The sequence below is a fragment of the Leucopleurus acutus genome (assembly GCF_964270905.1).
Source record: "Leucopleurus acutus genome assembly, chromosome: 2".
NCBI classification, from domain to species: Eukaryota; Metazoa; Chordata; class Mammalia; order Artiodactyla; family Delphinidae; genus Leucopleurus; species Leucopleurus acutus.
The window spans coordinates 52,236,800-52,261,635 of record NC_139143.1 but is presented as its reverse complement, the minus strand read 5'-3'; the positions used below and the strand labels follow the sequence as shown (position 1 = coordinate 52,261,635).

The following is a 24,836-nucleotide window of genomic DNA, read 5'->3' as shown; positions in this document are numbered from 1 at the left end:
ATATGTATTTGAAAAATATTCACCTCTCGTATTGTGTTATATTTTCAGTGGCTCTGTCGAATAAATGGCATTGGAGGCATCTATATTTTGTGATGGATGGTTATAAGCTTTATAACTAAAATTTCCCAAAATAAATTCCCTTCCTTAATCTTTGTATTATCACAAATGTTTTATTTGTATATGTTGAATGGGATCAAATTACGAAGCATTGGGTCAAACTGTTTTTCAGGATTGTGAGAGCTCAGGTGTCTGATGATGCTGTGTATACTTGTGTGGCCTCCAACAGAGCTGGGGTGGATAATAAACATTACAGTCTTCAAGTCTTTGGTATGTCACCAGAAACAATCCTAGTACTATACTATGTGTCCAGTATTAAACAACAGCCTTAATTTAACTATTGACGTATCAGGAAGGAGTGGTAAAATAGGATCTTAACTAGGGCTTCTAGAATGCCTGCTCTCCCCAGGGGTCCATATATATTGGAGCATACTGTCTGTCAAAATACTTTTCTAACCTGGAATTTTGCATTCAGTGAAATCTAAATTTTTTAAAATAGTATTTCAATCCAGACACAAGACCAGTCTTTTCATACAAAGAGAAAGTTAAGACTGTTTTCTAATAATGTTAGTGTCCCACTGAGAGTATTTAAAGTATGAATGGATGTGTGCATATATACTAAATATCTCTGTGTGTATGTTAGGTAGAGATAGAACTCAAAACATTCAATTTCTGAATTATTAAGATTTGCTAGACCAGAGTTCACGATCCCCAAGAATTTCTCAGAACAGTTAAGTAACTATTTACTATAGCCTACAAATGATTTATGTTGGATTATATACAATTTACTCTGGAACTTATTTATTCCACATAAGGTAGCTGGAAGTATACTTCTGTAATAATATAAATTATAACAATTTAAAAGGAAAAACCTAAGATGTTGAAAAATGGCCAAGTTTTAAAACACATTTAGTTTGTATGTTCTACAAGGAAACAGTATTGAGGTCTTACTGCTAATATTTTGGAAGGTTAAAAACTAGCCTACATAACACATGCTTTTATAGTAAAGTCATAGACTAATTAGATGGTATTTTAAATTCTATATTTCTATAGATCATAGAAACACTATAGAACTAATTGAACCATTTAAATTTTTTAATCTAAATTGCTCTCAAATTATAATAGATACATAATTTTGTTTTGTTTTCTATACAGTACCACCAAAACTGGACAATGGGATGGGAACAGAGGAAATCACAATTGTCAAGGGTAGTTCCACCTCCATGCCATGTTTTACCGATGGAACCCCAACTCCCAGGATGTCCTGGCTTAGAGATGGCCAGCCTCTGGGGCTTGACGCCCATCTGTCAATAAGCTCTCAAGAAATGGTCCTTCAGCTCATCAAAGCAGAAACTGAAGATTCAGGAAGGTACACCTGCATTGCCTCAAATGAAGCAGGAGAAATCAGTAAACACTTTATCCTGAAGGTCCTAGGTAAGTAAAATAATTGGGAAATAAGTGATAATAAAGACAATAAGTAAGTATAATTCTTAGAATCATTGGCTATAGGACAAAATTTGTAAAAACTTCATTGTACTTCATATTTCTGTTCTGTAATTCACCTAGGTTTACTTTTAGTATCTGAAGCATGTTAAGTTATTGTGTTTCTTATCTGTGTAAAAGGATGAACACTCCCACTTGTAAAACATTATTCATTGACGATGCCATACAACCAATTGATAAGTAGCTTTTTAACTTTTTTGAAGAACTGAAATCACTTCTGATGCTAGTAATTTAATGGAAAAGCATGATATTTATACTATTATGTTATTCCAAACAATCTTTAAACGATCCAGTCTGTAGATTATAGTTGTAATGGTCATTTCAAATAGTCTAGTTCTATTTACTCTTTTGTGCATTAAAATAAGTATTTTAAATAGGTATTCTAGTGTTCTACATGCAAATAAATAGTATAAAGGGAAAACATATCTTTTCCTTGAAGTAAAACAGTTTGACTTCGGAAGAGAAATGAAAATGAATGAAATGAATTATTTCAATAATCAATAATTTTTTGGAGTTTTTTTTTTTCACGATGATTGAGGTAAAACCTCAGGCTCTTTACATTTTTTCTAACAAAATGCACCCCACAAGGAAAAATAAGAATTTTGGCAAGAGTCTAGCCAAATGTTTTCAGGACATCCTATAATCTTTCTTGTAGCACCTATTACAATTTTAATTATTTGTGTAACCTTAAAAGTCTGTTTCATCCTTAAACTCTGTGATGATCAGTACCCTTTTTACTTATTGCTGTATTCCCAGGGCTTAGCATGGCATTTGACAATAATATTTATCTGCTGGCTTGAACTGAATGGAACTAGGTACTTATCAGGTGGATTGAAGTGAGTTTTAACTGTAGCAGGAGACAGAACAATATCTAAATAAACAAACAGAAATACTGTGGTGTAGATGAGTATTCCATAGAATGAAAGGTAGTAGTGGAGGCAGTACACCAGAATATTTAGAGACAAAAGGCAGGAGAAAGCATGTGTTTGTAAGGAAGGATGGAATAACAAATTCCCATATACCAATTCACAGAATATGAGGAATATCAAGAGATGACATCTTGTACATTAATTATTCACCTATTAATTTTTAATTATTGACTATACATTATGTGCCAGGCATGTTTCTAGTCAACATGTAACAAATAATTATTGGACACCTACTATGTGACATATGGTATGACAAGTACTTGACTGCATCACTGAATAGGAAGGATGTGGTCTCAGCCCTCAAGTTCCTGCATTGGCGGGGAACATCGATATTGAAAAAGTAATTACTTATGAGTGTGATAAGGATGATATGGCGAAAATTAAATTCTGTGGGAAGGTTCAAAGAAGGTCTCTTCAAGGATACATCTAAGCCTTAAAAAGTAAGACTATAGAGATGAGTGAGGAGATGCCTATATCTTTTACCTAGAAATGATAAACCTTGAGTTGTCTATCTGTGCTTACTGAAGCTGAGTGTAACAGCAAGAGTAGAAGACAAGACTGGAAATATAACTGGACAGAAGCCATACTGTGAAGAGCCTCAGAGAATTTGGGCCTCATTATGAAGGCAGTAGAAGCTTAAGCAGGAATATGTTACAGTCAGATTTCACTTCCAAAAAATTCCCTCTAATGACAGAGTGAAGAATGAATCGAAGAGTCTGTTATACTCACACAGGCCTAAAAATACAGGGGCCTGGTGTAGCATGTGGCAGTGGAGAAAAAAAGAAGGAAGACTTCTGCAGGAATTCTAGAACCCAGGAGCAGAATCACGGCCCAGTACATTTCTGGATGTAGAACACACAAAAAGAAAACTAACACCAGTGTTGTTAGAGTCACATACAAAGAACCACCTTCCCACCTGCAGGGTTTACAAGGATATTCTCTTAAACCAGATTTGAAAACTGGCTTAACAGAAGGATGAGCAGTTTTAGCATTTCAGCATCTGTTGAAACCTAATTCCATTAAAACCTGAAAAACTTCACTCCGATCTATATTACAATAGAAATGTGAATTTAAGTGTCCTAATTTGGTGAAGCACTAATCTCAACTTAATTCTATCCACCTGCTGGGAGGTGTCATGGTGTATTAGTGGTTCTGAAAGTCCACTATGGGTAAAATACTAAAAACAAGGGAGAAGATCATGCAAAATAAAGCTAGTGGGTACGGGAGTTGACAGGGTTCAGGCTATGAAGGGACTGTTGACCACATTAAGGATTTTGTGTTTTGTCCTAGAACAATGGGAAACCATTAAAAGTTCTAACAAGTGGAATGCCATGAGTAGAGTTGCAGTTTGGAATGACCACTCTGTGATTGCAAAGTGGAGAGCGGCTTGGAGTGGGTTCTGAGAGACAGTGTGTTATTAGGAATTGTGTCTGGCTGTGATTAACAGGGAGTCTAAACATGGTGACTTAAAGAACTTTTGTTTTTCTCACTGAATGAGGTGTCTGGAGGTGGGCAGTAGTTGCATTGGTTCTGCAGTTCAGATCTTAACAGTTCTCCTGGCCTTTGGCCTTTATATCATAGTCAGACCGTGATCATGCATTGGCTGCTCACCCCCAGCATCACTGTAGGCAACAATAGAGCAGAAAAAATGGGAAAGGCAAAGAACTGCCCCTTTCAGGATTTTCTTAGAATCTCCACAGAACTACCTCTACTTATATCTCATTGGTCAGAATCTTCACGTGCCACTCCATCTACCATCTACTAAAGAGGCTAGGAAATGTAGTTTTTAGCACATTGACAGCCCTAACAAAATTGAGGTCTGTTAATAAGAAAGAAACAAGTAAATGATATTGGGTAGGCAGCTACAGCCAGGAAGGAGGAGATAGTAGTCCAAGTAAACGGTATTATAGCTCAGATTAGTGATGCAAGTGAGAGGAAAAGATGTATTCTAGAACTAGTTGCAGGTAGAAGTATTAAGACTTGGTGGTGGATTTGGCCATATGAGAGTGATGACAGGGAAGAAGATATCGAGTATGACTCCCAGCTTCTGGTTTATGTGACTGAACAGTTGGTGGGTTTCATCACGTAAATGCAGGGAATGCTGGAAAAAGACCAGGTTTTGAGGGAAAAGGTAACAGGTTCAGTCTGAATACATGATGAGTTTGAAGTTGTTTTCAAACAACCCACTGAAGATGCTTATGTGATAATTATATATATGGATCTAGAGCCCAGGAGAGAGATCTAGGCTAGAAATATAAGTTTTGGAGTCATCAAAGTATGGACAACTCCTATTCTGCTCAAAGTACAAGACATATGGACAAGATACAGAGTAAAATGGTTCACAGTCACTTAACACATGTAAGATCTGATGACTGGTGTTTGAACCAGTTGGGTACATGTTGTTATTTTAAATCTAGTACTATAAGCTTTTGAGATTAAGGGCGTGCTTAAATAATCTTTGTATCCACAGTGACAGACACATAGTAAATAACCAATAAGTGAGAGGAATAAAGAATTGACTGTAGTCAAATGGAGAATCAGATAAGTGCTTTTCCATCCAGCATGCTATGGAAATTAAAAGGGATAGAAATTTTATAGTTTGTTGAGAGAATCAAGAAAGGACTTATGGTTTTTACAAATGAACATAATGATACTAAAGTGACCTTGAGAGTACTTGAACATGCTCAGTTAGGGGATGGTGGGACTATTGGAGATATTCCAGTAGAAGGAATAGCATTAGTAAAGTCACAGAGCAAGAAGGGACTGAACTTGTTGAGGGAGAAAAGTAGTCTAGTTTGAAGTCTAGGTTACATAAAGTGTTTTAAAAGTAAATAGTGTTATAAAGAGAGATTGAGGCTATGTTGTGGAAGGCTTGGAAGCCATGATGAGGAGTTTGTATTTAATTCAATGAGCAACATGGAGACACTGACATCTTTTAACCAAGAAATCTTGGATTGATCTAAAATGCACTTAAGAAAATGTATTTTGACAGCAAAAGGTAATAAGATGCATGAAAGTGAAAAAGAGTAGTCATGTGGGACCATAGTTAAGATACTCTGACTTCTTAATTATAATGTATTAAATATATTATCTTTTTCCAGTAAGGAAAACGAGGACCAAAGATACAAATTTTTAGGAGGCAGTTTTTGATAATAACACCAACAGATGTAGTAGACTTAGTAGTAGTTATAACTTTCTTAAAACCTTTAATTATAAAATAAAACAGATTCAGAAACACAAAAGAAATGTAGTTTATAGATTATTTCATTGAATCCTCACAATTCTACTAGTTAAATAATAGTACTATACTTATTTTAGGGATTTGCCCAAATCCACTAACCTAATAATTGTTGGAGCTAAGATCCAAATTCAGGCTATTTGATTCCAGATCCTCTGCTGTGAACCTCTGCTCTAAACTATGTGCCTGACTTTACACACACACACACACACACACACACACACACACACACACACACACACACACACACACACACACACACACACACACACACAGCTAATCCTTGGAGCTGTCCAACAGCTATTTTTGCTGCCTTGTCCTAAACTTAGGAATAGTTGGACTAAGAAACTTTACTGTTTGCTCCAAGTGTTTAGATTCCGTAACATCCTCTTGAGAAAGGTAATTTAGAAGTATAAATAACAAAAAAGGAAGTTATTTCTGCCCAGACATAACAAATGTGGTTTATGCAGAAATGGTCTCCAAATGTAACTCTTTTTTCTTCTGCTTAGTCATTGTTTCCTCTTAAAGTTCTGCACGGAAAAAATGATTGCAAAATTCCATAGCATTTGCCCATTGCTTTTGTAGAACCAATAGATATTTAAAAGGTGCAAAAATACACTACTATATTTAAGTAACTCTCTTTTAAAAATAGTACAAGATTAGTTTAGTTCTTATAGTTTTCAAATCTTTACAGTTAAGTAAGACTGCTCTAATTATCTGAATCCCAATTGCTGAGCTATAATTACCTTAAATAGCTTGCCATTTACTTCATGATCTATTACAGGCATGATCCATCTCTTTTAAAATAGTGCCAGTAGGGACTTCCCTGGTGGCACAGTGGTTAAGAATCTGCCTGCCAGTGCAGGGGAACCCGGGTTCGAGCCCTGGTCTGGGAAGATCCCACATGCCATGGAGCAACTAAGCCCATGTACCACAACTACTGAGCCCACAAGCCACAACTACAGAGCCCACGGGCCACAACTACTGAAGCCCTTGCACCTAGAGCCCGTGCTCCGCAACAAGAGAAGCCACTGCAATGATAAGACCGCGCACCGCAACGAAGAGTAGCCTCCGCTCACCACAACTAGAGAAAACCAGCGTGCAGCAACGATGACCCAACACAGCCAAAAATAAATAAGTAAATAAATCTATTAAAAAAAAATAGTGCCAGTGAAAAGATAATGCACGAAGACTTACATAGTGCTGGCATTTAATAAATTGTCCCTCAATAAATTGCAAAAAAAATAAAATAGTTCCAGTGACAAATGATAACAACATCTAGGAATTATTTTGGTATCCTTGTTCAAATCAGTTTGCATTGTACGAACATATTTGTGTTGAATTTTAAAGTTTTTCTGATCTGCAGTATTTTATCAAACAGCAGGTTTATTTTGTTGTTGTTTTTCATTCGTTTTAAATAGAACCACCTCATATCAATGGATCTGAAGAACCTGTAGAGATGTCAGTAATTGTTAATAATCCACTTGAACTTACCTGCATTGCTTCTGGAATCCCAGCTCCTAAAATTACCTGGATGAAAGATGGACGGCCCCTTCCACAGGTGGATCAGATGCAAACTCTTGGAGGAGGAGAGGTTCTTCGAATATCTAATGCTCAGGTAAGTTCAGAGTTCATACAATTATTTTCCGGGTTAAACTTCTTACTTGCTAATCTATGAGAAATGTTGGAGAAGTTGTCTTGGAGTCAGTATATCACAGATCTCTGTAACGTTAGCAAGGGGAGATTGGTTCTATGACATGCATGATTGGGTAGACACTTACAAAGTAACATGCCTAGAAGGAAGAAGTGAAATTATCATATTAAACACAGAAGAAAGCAAGTTACCTTCACATTAATTTTTGCAAGTTTTCACAGTTCTATAAGTGATAACAGATTTCCCAAAGCCCTTAATTTGTGCCATGTAGCCCTTTACAGAAATGGCAAAAAGCAATCCAACATACATATATGTGAGGCTTCAGAGAGCACTTTTGATCTCTAGAAAGAAGTCTCAGACATGAAAATCTGAAGAGACACAATTTTTCAAAAAATGATCAATTCAATAAAATTGTTCTTTTAGTTTGTGTTTAAGGAAATTAATCTGAAATGTAAATATATTAAAGATAAGTATGTCTGGGATGTCTTACTGTAACAATATACTGTTCTACAAACAAAGGCAAACCTTATATTACAAATATCCATGTGTTCCTTAACGCCCTCATCTGTAAACTGGGGATAAAAACAGTAATAATACTGAACGTATATACTTGGGGTTTTAGAGACAGTCTAATTTGATGTGCTTAGACTGGTGCCACGGGCATGAAGTGATGCTAAAACGGAGTTAGAATGATTGCTGTTGTTGCTGATTTTATTGTTATTATAATCATCATTTCTTTAAAAGTAGAATAATACATTATTTAATCATATTTCATGTACATTTTCACTGAGGAAACAAAAGAAAGGGAGCTGGAAAAGAGAGCTAAGGGTTGTAAATCGTGTCAGTCTTATGTTCAGCTATGGGCGCTATCACTCCCGTGACCATCATGACAACTCTGTGAGGCAGTGTCTTTATCCCCTTTCTACAAATCCAGAAACAGACACAGAAAGATTAAGTATTCACCTGCCAAATACTTAACCACTGCTCGGTGATGGAGCTGGTCTCAATCCTGGGTGTGGTTCAAAAGCGTAGCCAAAGCACGGGTCCAGCGGAGCGCGGCAGAGCGCGGAGACTGCGAGGCGCCCCCCCACCCACCGCCACCCGGGAGCGGCGGGGGCCCCGGAAGCGCACCCCTTGGCCAGGGCCGGGAGCCGCCCCAGTCAGTGCCCCAAGCCGAGGACGGTCTGCCTCCCTCCCAGCGATCAGCCATCCGGAGTGCGACCAGAGGCCATGCCAGATCCACCAGGGACGCCGCTTGCAGGCTGCGGGTGTAGAAGAAAGCATGGCCTCGCTCGGCCCCGAGCGAGGAAATGGCAGCTGCCGAGCGCAGCGGGACCATCACCCGCATTAATGAGAAGCACGATCTTCAAGTTATCCCGCAAGAGGGCTGTAGTGAACCAATGGTCCAAGACCTGGCCCAGGTTTTTGCAGAGGCCACAGGGGTCCCGCTGCCTTTTCAGAAACCCATATTTAAGGGAAAATCTCTGAAGGAAATGGAGACGCCGGTGTCAGCACCTGGAATACGAAATGGTTGCCGGGTCATGTTACTTGGGAAAAAGAACAGTCCAGAGGAAGAAGTTGAACTAAAGAAGTTGAAAGATTTGGAGAAGTCTGTGGAGAAGATAGCTGACCAACTGGAAGAGTGGAATAAAGAGCTTTCCGGAATCCAGCAGGGTTTTCTAGCCAAGGATTTGCAAGCTGAAGCTCTCTGCAAACTCGATAGGAGAGTAAAAGCCACAATCGAGCAGTTTATGAAGATCTCGGAAGAGATTGACACACTAATGCTGCCAGAAAATTGCAAAGACAGTAGAATGAAAAGGAAGGGTTTGGTGAAAAGGATTCAGGCGTTCCCAGCCGAGTGTGACACAGTGGGGCAGAGCGTCCCAGGAGACGGAGCGACTGCAGGCCACAGACTTGGCCCCGGCTGACTGAGGTGAGGCAGAGAAGGCTGTGCTGCCCTGAAGAACAGCTCCACCAGCTCTGGTCTCTCTGGAACAGAAGTTCCTTCCGTGCTTTCCCCGGGGCAGCTGGGGACAACTGGCCGATTGCCAGTTTTCCTCCCCTTATTCCCCCCACACACACCGCCAATGAACAAGTATTGTCTGTACAATCTTTAGTGCTCCTGTCAGTTTCTCGTTTTGTCTGTGTGTATCTGTGCTGTCCAGCAGCCCACCTTGTCTGGAGAGGGCCTCCCCTGCCCAAGTCTTCCCAGCTTTTTTGACCTTTGGGCTGGTGAGAGCTCTCATTTGTCCTGGGGTAGTTCCGGCTTTATCAGCTATCCTGGTCTTCAGATACTTGAGGCCGTTTTGCCATTATGATCCCATAGTCCCATCTGTGTAAACCAGAATCATCAGGAGGCTGTGTCTGGTCAGGGATGTTGGGAATGGCTCAGGACAGGTGTTTGGCACACAGGGACTCCAAGTATCTCTCATTGTGACCTAATTCTGGAACAGCTGGCTGGGTTGTGGGTTCACAGACCCTGACTTCACCCCCCAGTGACCCTGACCAGCCACAGGCCGTGAGGTCTCAGGGGGCCATTCCTGCAGTGGGGCCTGTGGTTGATACATGGACTTCCTTGTCCCCAAGCAAATCTCTAGGAGGTTAGAACCCAGAGTTGACTAAGTCTCTGCTCGAAACCGGATCAGAACCGTGGCTTAGGAGGGGCAGAGAGGGGAGACAGAATGAATAAAGCAGGCAGGTAGTGAGGGCCACCATAAACTTCTCAGAAGTTCCTTCAAAGGCATTTCTGTCAACCGTACCCTTCTGAGATCTACATTTCCTTCGAGTTCCTTCGAGGCTATTTTTCTCTGTTTCGTGGCCTTTTTCCCCTTCATCGTTATTTAAAAAATAAAACAGTTTATATATACGTCAGCAAGCAGAAGAGTGTTTAGACTCTTTTTTCCTTTTGGTAGATGAAGTAAGGGAAGCAAAAGCCTTCTGAGGTTCTAGTCTAGTTATATTATAAAGTTGAGCGTGGCCCTGCGTGCCAGAACTCTTAAACGGGTCAGCTGCTGTCACCCCAGTTTTTCACACAGTGCCCAGGAGACAGGCTCCCAACAGACCACTCTGAGGCCAACCTTCTTTGGCAGAGAGGGAGTCTGTGAAGTCCCAGGCATTTAGGGCTGCGTGAGTGGGACTAGGACAAGGTGGTGGTTAGGGGTGGACAAGTGGACGAGGCTCGGGGCCCGGCCCGCCCACCCCCAGCTTTAATCAGAGCAGTCCAGTATTTCTCTGTTTCTAGTAGTAGCTGTGTGGCCTTGGGCCACAGCACGCTCCTGTGTGCCAGATACCGTTCTGAGTTCTTGAGGTGTATTTGTCATTTAATCCTCACACCATCTAGGACATAGGCAGATACTAACCCTGTTTTAGAGATGAGCTTAGGTAATTTGCTCAAGATCGTAGAGTAAGTAACAAAGTCAGGACACAAACTGGGCAGCTTGATTCCGAGCCCATGTGCTTAATCTCTACCGGTTTGCCTCCCGACTGACATGGGGTTGCTCACACCCTCTCATTTTCTCTTTTCCTTCTATTTATCTCCCACGTTGGCCTCTGCACTTCCCCTCTGGCCCTCTCCAGTTCATTCTCCACAGAGTGGCTGAGTGATCATGAAGTACACATCTTATCATGTCAGTTCCCTGCTTAAAAACCTCAATAGCCCCCATTTCTCTTGGGATAAAGGCCAAGGTCCTTACCCTGCTCCCTCCTCATCTCGGGCCACTCTCCTGTTTGCTCTCTGCTGTCAGCCACTCTGGTCTAGTTCAGGCCCTCAGGTGCTCTGTGCCCTCTCCCGCCCTGGGGTCTTTGCACATGCTGTTCCTCTGCTTGGACAGTTCCACGCCATCCTTCCCCTACCCCTATCCCTACCCCTGTCCTAGGCGACTCCTGTTCATGCTTCAGAACGTAAATGTCTCTTCCATGGAGAAACCTCACCTACTACTGTCTGAGAACATCAAGCCCTCGGGTGATATCCTGTCACAACTTGTCATGACTTTTTACAATAAACAGCATTTATCATGATCTATGATGATTTATTTGTGGGATTGTTTCATTAATATTTGCCTTTAGGCTAGACTGTGAGTTCCTTGGGTTAAGGAGCTTCTTCATCCTGTTAACAGTATATTTCAAGCACCTTGTCTGGTTTATATTAGGTGCTCAATAAATATTTGGAGAATGAAAAAAAAAAAAAAAAAAAGCATAGCCAGTAGAAGTCAGCCCAGTTCTTGTTTCTAACATCAAGGAGAACACACCTTCCATTCCCCTCTTCCCTCTTTCAAGCACTTCAATAACCCAGAGAAAACTCAGGTCCAACTGCCAAACCACATACTGAATCAAAACCCTTGAATGTTATAATTTCAACAGACCAAAAAGGAAGCAAAAGAATTTTGTAACATAGGGAATAGCATGGAGACAGGGAAGTGTGTCCACTAGAACCATAAGTATAAAGGAATCATGGTAAATAAAGCTTTAGAGGGAAATTAAGGCCACATTACACTAGGTCTTAAATGTAAGAATGAAAAGTTATGTTATAACAAAACAAGACAAAGGTTCCATAGAGTGTTAAATGGTGACCCACACATTCTAGCTTTTGTGGAGAATACAAATCTAATACATAAGACGTTTCTCAGCCGTCAAGGAATTTCCAATTTTCTAAGAAAAATAAAACTACATAGGACCAAATTAGGAAAACAATAAGAAAAACATTATAGAATTGAAAAATTAAATATTATCAAGTCTCAAGACTGCTCTTGGCCTCTGGTCCTCTGTGTTTTCACATTTGGTACATCTCTCTGTTAAAGCACTTATTACTAAATTATATCTTAGTTACCTGTGTCTTTTTGTGTATGTATCTATAGCATGTAGTTATGCCTACTACCTAATGGATGCTTTGCAAATTCCACACTGTGTGGTAAAGACAAGAGTTTGCTAACACATTTTCCATCAAACCCTCATTCTGTAATTTATTCCAAAGGGAGAAAAATTCTGTGATTAAGTAGATCTGAAAAACTCTATATACTGTACCTTCCTCTCCTTTGTGAGCCATAATACATGTCAACAACTCTGCAAACTCTTACTCCAAAGAAACCTAACTATAATTTTTTAAACACCCTATTAACAGAACACTCTTTAGGAAATGTAGCTACTAATAGTAACTGTCAAGATTCAGAAGGGTATAAGTTGTCAGGAAATGTTTCTTGGAGAAGGCAAGATCTCAAAACAGTCATGAATGATAGTGCAAGTTTGGCTAAGTCATGACAAGTCGAGAGGGCAATATGATTTGGGAATAAACTGAATTGGTGGAGTAAGAGTTGACTTTTAGAGGTTTGAAAGATATGATGAGAAATTTAGAAATTATTCTCTAGGCAGTAGTGCATCACTTCCGATTCTTAATTGAAGGACGATGAGACAAGTCATTCTTCTAAAGTCATATTTAATTTTCCAAACATACTAGCCTTAAATTTTTTCAGTGGACTTTTTGCAGCCTACCAAAACATTTTTCCATAAACTATAAAGTCAGTTTTGAATGTAAGAAGTTTAAAATTCCCAGTGTTCTAGGAGTATTCAAGTAATAAAATAAATGAAAACAGGATTTTCTACTTTTCAAAAATATATTTTTCACAGTAGTAAGATCATCTGTTTTTCAGTGTATCCTTTACACATACATAAGACATCCTCTACACAGTGTCAAATATGAATGAAGACTAACACTTCCAGTGGAAACTATGTATGGAGATTTTTAAAGAAATGTTTCTGGTTTTTGTCAGAAAATAGTAGATTTTGCTGTCAGCCTGACCTATTTACAGCCAAATTACATAATATAGCTATTTTGTTTCACCATGTATATCAAAGGTAGACTAAAAATGTGGTATTAATGTGCTTTATTAAAATAACCTGATATTTTATTTACTTTTTTGGTTGGTTAATGTATTTTATTTTCTTCAGGAAGACTCCAGTAGAATTTTCTGTCTGCAATTTAAATTTATAAATACTTATTTCTTCAATAAATACTGTAGTATCTAGTCTGTCATGTATGGTGGAAGGTCTTATATGTATCTGCCCTTTCTGAGATCATTAAATATACCTAATATGCAAACATTCTGAGATCAAATACCAAAACCCTGTTAAATCTATGTCAAATACATAGATTTACATGTAACAGATGTCAAGCCATGCTCAGTATCAAATGTAACTGATACACTTAACTGATTAAATGTATAAGTTACATTTAATCACAAATGTTAAAACCATTTATTAAATTTTATTACTGTACTCTTAATGATATCTTGCTTTGTGTGAGACTTCTATATTCATCCTAATAGATATTTATTCTCGTCACCAAAACCAGCATGTTAACATTGTGTCATTCACTTATTCGAATTTTATAGGTGGAAGATACAGGAAGATATACGTGTCTGGCATCCAGTCCTGCAGGAGATGATGATAAAGAATATTTAGTGAGAGTGCATGGTAAAGTTGGCAAAATGTCCTGCAGTCCATCATACATTCATACCTAATTAAAAGGCATAATTTATGGAACATAGAGCAACTGTCTAACATATCATAAAACTATGTTTATATATTAGGAAAAATGTATTTTGCAAATCTGATTTTTATATTTGATCACAGTAGTCCATTAAACTATTGTTGGGAATAGTTTAATGGATTTTTTGAGTTATTTGTTTTGTTCCTGCACAAATAATTCATATTCATTGGTTTTAAATCATAGAGTATAAATTATATAAATCAATCATAATCTCATCACACAAAGATAAGACCTTTTTACATATAAATATTGTCACAGAAATGTGATCATACAGCATATAGTATTTAACTTTTTTATCTTATTTAGTGGTATGGTGAACATGTTTTCATGTCAAAAAATGTATTCTTATAACATTACTTTCTAGTGATTCCATGATGTCCCATTTTATGAATATGCCATTATTTATTTAATACATTCCTTATTTTTGGATATTTAAGCTGTTTTGTATTTTTACCAATATAAGCCACACTATTATAGACATCTTTGTACATGTGTGTTGGCCTCTTCCTTTAATTATTTTGTTTTGATAAATTTCTGTAGGTATATTTACTTGATTATATGCAAGTACACACACATGCATGTACACACACACACACACACACACACACCATTTAAGGCCAAATTACCTTCTAGAAAAGTTGGACAAATTAGACTGTGGCCAATACTATTTTGACATAGAAATGGGAATTACTCTTCATGGAGAGGTGGTTGAAAATTTGTATAAATTATACTCCATTTAAAGTTATTATAAAATATTGACTGTATTCCCTTTACAGTATATCCTTGTAGCTTATTTATTTTATACATAGTAGTTTGTACCTCTTAATTCCTTAACCCTATTTTGCCCCTCCCCCTTTCTGCATAGTAAGAAAAATGTACATATTTCTGTATATTATAATGGGCAGACCCTAATTTAGAAGTTTTAAAATATGATGTTCAGAGAAAATTATTACCAAGTGTAGAGCTAGACAAGGAATCCCTTCTTTGTACTTAGACTCTGATTATATTACTTATCCTGTCATTTACGTGGCCATTGGAAGAATTCCATTACTTGACGTATGTGAAAGTACTGAGAAAGGTAAAACATTTTTCACTATTTGTAATCATTGTACTGTAAATTGAATGAGTAATGTTTTAAGTTTATGCTTTTGATTTCATACCGCAGAAGCAACATTCGTTGAACACCTCAGATAATCCAGATCATTTTATATCCTGTTTATTAAAAGCCTTTGGTGTATTTGTTCTCATGCCCAGTCCCCCCTAACATTGCTGGAACTGATGAGCCCCAGGATTTCACTGTGTTACGGAACAGACAAGTGACACTGGAATGCAAATCGGATGCAGTGCCCCCACCTGTAATCACCTGGCTTAAAAATGGAGAACGGTTACAGGTAAATCTTGCTAAATTCCACAGATTCATTGTGAGACAAAAAAATCAGCAAGAGAGTCCTTGCTAGGGCGATAAAACCAAACAGTGTCAGACTACTAGTTATTCAACATTACAGGGATGGGCACAGGGTCCTTTAATCAGCCTTTTTCTCAGCCTTCTTGGAGTAGTTAGTAGCTAGTTATGAGGCAAAAGACAGGTATTTTGATTTATCTACTCTGTAAATTGTCCCAAGTATATATCTCCTGGAGCCCGTGGATTAAAGTTGAATTAAAACACTCAGCTATGTCTTTTTTTTTAATTGGAGTATAGTTGCTTTACAATGTTGTGTTAGTTTCTGCTGTAGAGTGAAGTGAATCAGCCATATATATACATATATCCCCTCCTTCTTGGACCTCCCTCCCCCCAACATCCCACCCATCTAGGTCATCACAGAGCACTGAGCTGAGCTCCCTGTGCCATACAGCAGGTTCCCACTAGCTATCTGTTTTACACATGGTAGTGTATTTATGTCAAACCTAATCTCCCAATTTATCCCACCCTCCCCTTCCCCCACTGTGTCCACATGTCCACATGGTGTAACCTGTTGCTGAAGCCATCAGTTTATATGAGGTCAGCCAGAAAGCACACAGTGTGAGAAGACCTGTAAGTGAGAATAAAGCCTAAGGCAACATTGACAATTAAAAGGTGAGCAAAGGAAGAAGAGAAGAATGGGACTGAGAATGAGGACTCAGAGAAATAAGATTAAATATAGGAGACATTGGTGTACTGAAAGCCAAGGAAGAGAGTGGGAGTGGTTAACAGAGTCCATGTTAAGATACAAATTAAGTTGTATTCACTGGCTTTGGCAATACATAGACTTGATTAAAGATCTGAACAACGGTTCTTCAATACAGTGATCAAAGTAGAAGACAGGTTACAGCTGTCTGGGGGAGTTAAAGAAGAGGAAGTGGAAATGATTGTGGACTGTTACTTAAATACAAAAGAGACTTGTATATGCTTATTTACTGAAAGAGATGGAAGATACAGGACTAAGTGTGTCGAGTGGGGAAGGGTTGGGACCTTGGTGACAGGTGAAGACATTAGCCTTGGACAGAAGCGTTGACCTTTTTCCACAGAGATGGAAAAATAGGAAGGAAGGTTGCATTCATATGCAAGAGAGGAGAGGGAGAAATTGCAGACACCTGGGTTTGATTTTCTCAATGAAGTAGGAATTAAGGTCATCAGCTGAGAATGATGTTCTATCTGAGGAAAGAAATCAAATTTGGAAGAATCACTGGCAGTAAATGAGAAGAGAACCAGAGAAAATTGTAGTGAGACTGAATAAGTTGGCAGAACTTACTGATGTTCATGGAAGAAAGACATGAGAATCAACTCAGAATTTTTTTATTAGCCTAAAATCCTGCTATACCCATATCAAAATTAAAATGTTGCGTAGAACTTACCGTGTATGTTTAAGAAATCACTTATTCTCATCAGAAGTAATAAAAGTTTACCATTAATAGCCCCTGTAGCAAGGAAAGGCCTAGAGAAAATGTGTGGACTTTCAAGATAAATTGACCTGAACTGTCTATGTTAGTGTGAACAACTTTTTTCATTAGAAATATATGTTTATCTGGGACAGAACCCATATGGTAGAAAAATCTTATTTGGGCTCTTCCTGAAGTAGTTCCACTTAGGCACAATCAGAAAATACCAGTCTTTGATGTTACCTGGCATTTTTTAAAGTCTATGAACAATCCCCAATTGGACATTATAGCAGAGATTAGATTTCATTATATTTCAGTATTTCATTTCAATATAGGTCTCTGCATTTTCGTAATTCTTGGTCCCATGCCTGGACGCAAAATAAGTGCTTAATAAATATTTGTAGACTAAAATCATTTATTTACTTATGTTAAATATGTTGAAGGATAATTATTTCCTATAAGTTAACCAAAGTTAATTTATTAGTCAGGAAACTTTCAGCTTTAAGTGACAATTCAAACTCAAAATAATTTACATGGAAAAAAAAGATATTTATTAGCTATAGTAATTGGTGAACTTAAGCTTTAGGCATTACTAGATCCAGAGGCTCTAACCATGTAGTCAAGCATCTCTGTCCTTTCTCTGAATCCCAACTCTGCTTATGTCTTAGATTCAGAGCAAGCTGTCCCCACATGGTGGTAAGACTGCCACCAAGCTATGTCATCCTCACTACCAGTGATTCCAGTAAAAATGTGCCTTATTCCAACACTTCCAGCAGTATCTTTCTGGGGAGCTCAAATGGGCCCAACTTGAGACACCTTTTCATCCTTGAGAGGTTCATTGTGGCCGTCACTGTGAAGAACTGGAGACACTGATTGTGCTCTTGCTTTAACTACACTCATAGAAATATTTCCCAAGAGTTTTTGATACCAGGATAGCAGTGGGGGGAGCAGAAAAAGATACTGGGAGACAGGTGCACTACAATTCACTATAGTTATTTTTGATGATTAATATTTTATTTTATTTGTCCGACATTTTAATGGTAAATTTTACTTACTGAATCCAGGCAACACCTCGAGTCAGAATCCTATCTGGAGGGAGATACTTGCAAATTAATAATGCAGATCTAGGTGATACAGCCAATTATACCTGTGTTGCCAGCAACATTGCAGGAAAGACTACAAGAGAATTTATTCTCACTGTAAATGGTAAGAAAAATTAATCACTATTTCACAATTTAAAAATTTAGATAAGGGCATTTAAAGAGATGATAACATTTTTATTTTTTATGAGCATACTAAACAAATTCTTGTGCTTATCTTATTTTCATAAAGACAACACATGACATTTGTACTATCACTATATTCAAACTAACTCAATTTCAAAAGAAAAAGATACATTTCTCTTAGAGGACAATATATGTCCAATTGTTATCAGCATATCCTGATGTTTTGCGTCATTCAGATCAGAGCCATTGGAGAAGTTAATACACTAAATCTCTGGATGACAAGTAGCCAATTATTTAGTCACCTTTGTTGATGTTGGTGTTTGATTATATATGTGCTAGACAGGGACTGCCATGGGACTGTAATTTTCTCAAATATAAAATCTAAACACTAAGATCTGCCAAATTTCAAGAATATGAAGACTTTTTCAAAACCGTCCCTTTGGATTTTTAATATACGAAACTTTACAAGTTGAGTGACCCAGGCAGCTAATATCTCTAACACTAAAATTAAAATTCAAGTTTTCTATTCCCATATGAACTCAATGATTAATAAAATACACACTCTGAGACTTGCATAATTAATCACAGATGTGCTTTGTTATAACACCCCACTTTCTAGCCTTTATTTAAAGTGAAGTTGTTCCAGTATTAACATTCTCTGACCATTATTTGGCCAAAGAGAGATAAGAAATATCATCTTTAATTTGTATCATACCAGAGATGACTTTTATTCTATTCAAGCCTCTTTCATTAGAAAGCCAGATTTCATACACCATATCAGGGATTTAAAGCTTCCCCACCCATTTACTCTTCATTTTAAAGTAAATTTTTAAATAAAATCTTACCTTGAATAAGACTTTAGGAATTAAACCCCAATTCTATTTATACTAACCTGAATTAGCTGTAGGCAAAGCCATACATTTAACTCAAATCTCACTTTGTATTACCTCTTAAGAGTCTTAGTTCAGGCTATGTTATTGATATAAAGGAAGTTTTCCACATGCGTCTCTTGTGCAGTTCCTCCAAGCATAAAGAGTGGCCCCCAGAGTCTTGTCATTCACTTAAATAAGTCAACTGTATTGGAATGCTTTGCGGAAGGTGTGCCAACCCCAAGGATAACATGGAGAAAGGATGGAGCTGTTCTATCTGAGAATCATGCAAGGTAACAATTCTGGAAAAGGATAAAAAATACTGTAAGAACTGAAATATAAGTTTTAAAATCTTTGATCCAATGCGTTATTTGGGTCTTTTCATTCTAAAGTGAGTCTCTTCATCTTAAATGAGGATCAGAATATAGTATTTTAAAAGCATAATTCTTAAGGCTTATGTTCAAAATGTAATGATTATAATCTATCCAAGATCACAAGCCCATCTGCTATGCACCTTTGCAGAATATCCTTTTTTTTTCCACCAAGGGTATTATAAATTTCTGAAGTAGGAAAAGGACTAAAAATGGATTTAACTGGGTATTTTATAATGTTCTCAGTCAAAATGTGCATAATCAGAAAGGCTGATCTGGAGGAACTCACTTGTGATCTTTCTTATAGATACTCCGTCTTGGAAAATGGATTCCTTCACATCCAGTCAGCACATGTTACTGATAGTGGGAGATATTTGTGTATGGCTACCAATGCTGCTGGAACAGATCGCAGGCGAATAGATTTACAAGTCCATGGTAAATGTACTTTTATGAACAACATCCAACCTTGGGTCAGATATTCTTTGGTAGCCTAAACCAGTGAGGTCATAACATAAAGACCTTCATATCTAGTGCTATTTAAATGTATTACACTATATTATAAGCAGTGAAGACCCATTATAAAGAGCGTCATCACAACACTGTGTAAATTCACAGAACCTTATTGTGTTCATAACTATAAAGCAAGTCAGCAATGATTAATTTCAGTTTGGCAGAGATACTTCGAATGGCATACTATTTACTGAACGTGTTTCTTACTTGGTGACTTCGTTTTAGTTCCTCCATCTATTGCTCTGGGTCCTACCAACATAACTGTAACAGTAAATGTTCAAACCACTCTGGCTTGTGAGGCTACTGGGATACCAAAACCATCAATCAACTGGAAAAAAAATGGGCATCTTCTTAATGTGGATCAAAATCAGAATTCATACCGGTAAGGAATAATTTAACTGGCAAATCCCACCTATTATTTAGAAACATAATTTTTAAAAGAATTAACATTTAAACTCTATCAATGGGGACAGCAAATATATGAAGTATGAAGAATGAGCTAGTATGTAGAGAGCGTATTATTTTTTCTTAATGTAGAATTAGTTTTTCAACCTAAAATCTTATTTCTGAATTACAGGTGCAACTTCTGTATTCGTAAGTCCTGTAGATAACTGTCTGAGCTCTAAAAAATTAGATTTCCATTCTGCTTTTTTTTTTTAGCATCTTTTGGAATTTTATAAAGACAAAAACATCATTTGGTATAAAAGAAAAACTATTCTGTAGAAATAATACAAGTTTTAGTTGCAGAATAAAAATCAAATTTTATACCTTGAAATACAGCATAGGTGTTTGGCAGCATGTGGAGGGAGGAAGAACAGCATTTTCTCCCAGTTTTTTGTATTCTTCCAGCTTGACTACCATTGCTCTTAATATGATATCATACTTTTTAAAGACTAACCTTTAAAAAAGAAACTAGGAATTTCTGATACTTTAGATAAGCATCATTTCTTGTATCTCAAGTTAATAGATATCTTGCAAAAGGTTTGCCATAGTACTGAAAGCAAATGTTCTCATAGACCTACCTGAACAAAAATCAGTTCTGATATATCAGGAAATATGAAACTAGGAGTGTTTCACTTGAAACTCTGTTGCTTCTCCCTCTTTCTCACCCTCTTAATCTTTTGGCATTGGGCGTTTAGTGACTTGAAAGCATATACTATGGGGAAAATGTACAATGCCCTTGAATAAAAAAGCAGGTCAAGTATGTTTCCATTGAATCAAATCATTTCCATTCATCATCGCACAGTTTGAAGTAAGAATACAGATATTCTTATTTAGATTATTTTAATTTTTTTAGTGTGTTCAACCACTAGAAATTTTTAAGATTTATTGATTTTTCATTTTGATACATATTTTCCTTAATTTTTATTTTATATTGGAGCATAGTTGATTAACAATGTTATGTTAGTTTCAGCTCTACAGCAAATTGATTCATTAGGTTACTTTAAATAATGTATGTGTATTTACTCAACCTTCTGAACATTTGAAGTGATTCAGATCACTTTAGTTTTGAGTTGATTCAAAGTTAAGGAAAAGACTCTTTGATTTATGTACTATGCATCTCTAAGGTATCCACCACATGTAAGGAGACGTGTGAAGTAGGGCAAGGTGCAAGACAGACAGACTTGTAGTTACCCATCTGTCAGTAGAAATAATCAAATACCAATCTGCAAAGTTATTGTGAAATTTAGAGATGATTAGTGTGAAGCATTTGAGATGGTGCCGGGAATGTGTTCAACGGTCAATAAACAATGGCTATCATCAGTGTGCTCATTTCACTGTATTTCACCTGGGAGAACATGGTTGATTATGCCGTAAGCATTCAGAAAATTCAAGATTCCCTCTTAACACAATCATTCCACACCACTGCTTCCTGCAGATGTCAAGGTTGAGGTCCTGTTAACCCACTGCCATATAAACTTAAAGTCTGATGCATAAAATGATGCTCATTTTAACAGGAGGAAAGAGTTCCATTTCCCTCAATTCACAAGATAGTACCACGTTGAACCAACTAGAAACATTTATGAAAATTGATATATAGCACCTCATTACTTTGAAATCTCTCTTCTAGGCTCCTTTCTTCAGGTTCACTAGTAATTATTTCCCCTTCTGTGGATGACACTGCAACCTATGAGTGCACTGTGACAAGTGATGCCGGAGAGGATAAGAGAACTGTGGATCTCACTGTCCAAGGTAGAACTGGCTTAGTATGTGGACTGAAAGTTATTATAATGTTATCATTCCATCATTCCTCTACTTCACAAGAGAGCTTCCTTTTCCACTGACCAAGCATTCACTTTCAGTGTAGAAAGAGAAGGATATATGAGAAGGCTTTGGAAATCTGTAAGGATTGGGAACATGTAGTTTTCTTTCTTTTTGTTGTTTTTCTTTTAGTTCCACCTTCCATAGCTGATGAGCCTACTGACTTCCTAGTAACCACACACGCCCCCACCGTGATCACCTGCACAGCTTCAGGAGTTCCATTTCCCTCAATTCACTGGGCGAAAAATGGTATAAGACTGCTTCCCAGAGGAGAGGGCTATAGAATTCTGTCCTCAGGTAAGACCCAGCTCAGTGATTACACAGCTATTGATTGGATTCGTTTTTACTGGATGGCCTTACTTGGACTTCTGTTGCACCAGAATAAAAGAATAAAGTACATCTGTATTCCTGGGCTTAGGCATCTGGGAAAAAATGCACTTAAGAGTGGGGAGGGGGAACTTGGGAAAGGGATAGAAAAAAAGTCTAAAAACAGAATAACAAATAATATCTAGGACTGAAATGAATATATTAAGCATGACCACTGGGATTTTATGTGCATATTTACTAAACCTAAGGCTTAACAAATTTACTGGTTGCCTTTGAGTGAACCACACTTCTTTTATTGGCCAAATAGAATGTCCATTCATTCAACAAACATTTAGTACCTAAAATAGGCTAAATACTCCACTGAGCTTCTGAGGATATAAAACTAAGACAAGGTTCTTGCTTTTAAGGTTTCAATAATTTAGCAAGTAGGGCTGGGTGTTAAGTGCTATGATATGGATAATTTTTGAGGGTGGTAGTAACCATCATTTATAGAATTTAAGTATTGAAAATTTTATAATATTAAAGGGAAGAAAATTCACCTAAATGGAAGTATAAGTGATTCACATTTGTGTTTCTGGAAATTCATCCTGCATTGGGGCGGTACACTGGAGATTAAAGTAGCAACTAACATCCTGAGGGTTTATGAGTGTGGGCATATTATTCAAAGAGAATTTGTTTATTTCTTCAGTAGAAGGGAAATAATGAAAGATTTGTTCTCAGGATAGAACTTGGCTTTCAAAGCATAGTATTTTGGCTATCTCAGAAATCTGCATAAACGGGTAGCAAGTAAAATCATAAAATATAGATTAACTACTCTTGGGCTTCCCTGGTGGCGCAGTGGTTGAGAGTCCGCCTGCCGATGCAGGGGACACAGGTTCGTGCCCCATTCCGGGAAGATCCCACATGCCGTGGAGCGGCTGGGCCCGTGAGCCATGGCCGTTGAGCCTGCATGTCCGGAGCCTGTGCTCCGCAACGGGAGAGGCCACAACAGTAAGAGGCCCACATACCGGAAAAAAAAAAAAAAAAAAATTTACTCTTCAGCACAAAGTACTGTGCTAAGAAAACAGTTTAGAACTTTTCTCAAAATGTTAAACAGTTACCATATGACCCAGCAACTCCATTCCTAGGTCCCTACCTAGAGAAATGAAAGCATATGTCCACCCAAAGACTTATATGCAAATGTTCATACAGCATCATTCACAATAGCCAAAAACATAGCAACAATGTAAATGTCCATCAACTGGTGAATGGATAAACAAAATGTGGATAATTCACAGGATGGAATTCTATTTAGCAATAAAATGGAACAAAAATATTGACACCTGCTGCAGCAGATGAAACTCAAAAACTATGCTCACAGTAGAAGTCAGACACAAAAGCCTTCTGTATGATCCCATCTATATGAAATTTCCAGAAAAGGCCAATATATATAGAAATTAGATTACTGATTGCTTATACTTGGGGTTGAGAGTGAGGCAGGACTATAAGTGGAGTGAGATTTCTTTGGGCATAATGGAAATTTTCTAAAATTAAATTATAATTGCACAACTCTGTAAATATACTAAAAATCATTGTATTGTACATTTAAGTCAGTGAATTTTATGGTCTGTAAGTTTTGCCTAAATAAAGCTGTTAATAGTGATTTTTTAAAAAATACTGTGGTAGGTAAGCACAGGGGGTACAAGTATGAGTACAAGCCACGCACTATGCTAGGGGGCAGACTCACACAAAATCAAAGAGACATGGTTTATCAAACCAGAAAAACAGGGATGCACTGTGCATGAAAAATTTTTCCTTTTTAGGAGCAATTGAGATATTTGCCACTCAATTAAGCCATGCTGGAAGATATACTTGTGTTGCCAGGAATGCAGCTGGCTCTGCACATCGACATGTGAGCCTTTATGTCCAAGGTATGAAAGGTTATTTATTCATTAAAATTTTGCTGTTGTACTTTTCTAAGTCATGTTTATTCTTGACAAGGTGGTACCATCTAGAGTCATAAACCACAGTAATATTTTGGGGATATGAAAGCCTGATAGATGTTCTTCAATAGACTAAAGAAAACATACAGATGACAAACCACACAAAACAACCCCTAAATTATTTGTCTTCTTGAATTTTTATGATCTGTTTCTGACTTTAGTCTTTTCTATGGAGTTCTTCTAATGGAAACTGGCTATAGTAGCAAGACTCAAAAAATGTGATATGACCTCTATTTGCTTTTCCCTGGGACAATGAAATCACTAATATTTTGGAATTTTGAATTCAGTCATGTTTAACCTCATGGCTACTACAGACATTTATGCTACTAACTAGAGCCTTTGCTTATTTCTGCTGATTGGTTCTTACAGAGCCTCCAGTCATTCGGCCTCAGCCAAGTGAACTAGCCGTCATTCTAAACAATCCCATTTTATTACCATGTGAAGCAACAGGGACTCCCAGTCCTTTCATCACTTGGCAAAAGGAAGGTATCAATGTCATCACTTCAGGTAC

At 37.6% G+C, this 24,836-nt stretch overlaps 1 protein-coding gene and 1 pseudogene across 2 annotated transcripts in view; both read left to right on the top strand.

Moving 5' to 3' along the window:
* Nucleotides 1-24,836, top strand: part of HMCN1 (hemicentin 1) — a gene marked incomplete at its 3' end in the record, with an annotated part of 530,768 nt that overhangs the window by 396,996 nt on the left and 108,936 nt on the right. Inside the window, exons 67-79 of the mRNA XM_082833486.1 lie at nucleotides 230-327; nucleotides 1,213-1,491; nucleotides 7,149-7,345; nucleotides 13,765-13,846; nucleotides 15,177-15,313; nucleotides 17,843-17,984; nucleotides 19,022-19,166; nucleotides 19,552-19,679; nucleotides 19,980-20,136; nucleotides 21,826-21,947; nucleotides 22,149-22,313; nucleotides 24,146-24,253; nucleotides 24,695-24,832. Of these exons, the coding sequence (XP_082689612.1) occupies nucleotides 230-327; nucleotides 1,213-1,491; nucleotides 7,149-7,345; nucleotides 13,765-13,846; nucleotides 15,177-15,313; nucleotides 17,843-17,984; nucleotides 19,022-19,166; nucleotides 19,552-19,679; nucleotides 19,980-20,136; nucleotides 21,826-21,947; nucleotides 22,149-22,313; nucleotides 24,146-24,253; nucleotides 24,695-24,832 (1,898 nt within the window). The remainder of the gene's footprint in view (nucleotides 1-229; nucleotides 328-1,212; nucleotides 1,492-7,148; nucleotides 7,346-13,764; nucleotides 13,847-15,176; nucleotides 15,314-17,842; nucleotides 17,985-19,021; nucleotides 19,167-19,551; nucleotides 19,680-19,979; nucleotides 20,137-21,825; nucleotides 21,948-22,148; nucleotides 22,314-24,145; nucleotides 24,254-24,694; nucleotides 24,833-24,836) is intronic.
* On the top strand, nucleotides 8,692-9,313 carry LOC309958022 (BAG family molecular chaperone regulator 1-like; annotated as a pseudogene). Its single transcript has one exon. The product of its transcript is annotated as a BAG family molecular chaperone regulator 1-like (transcript).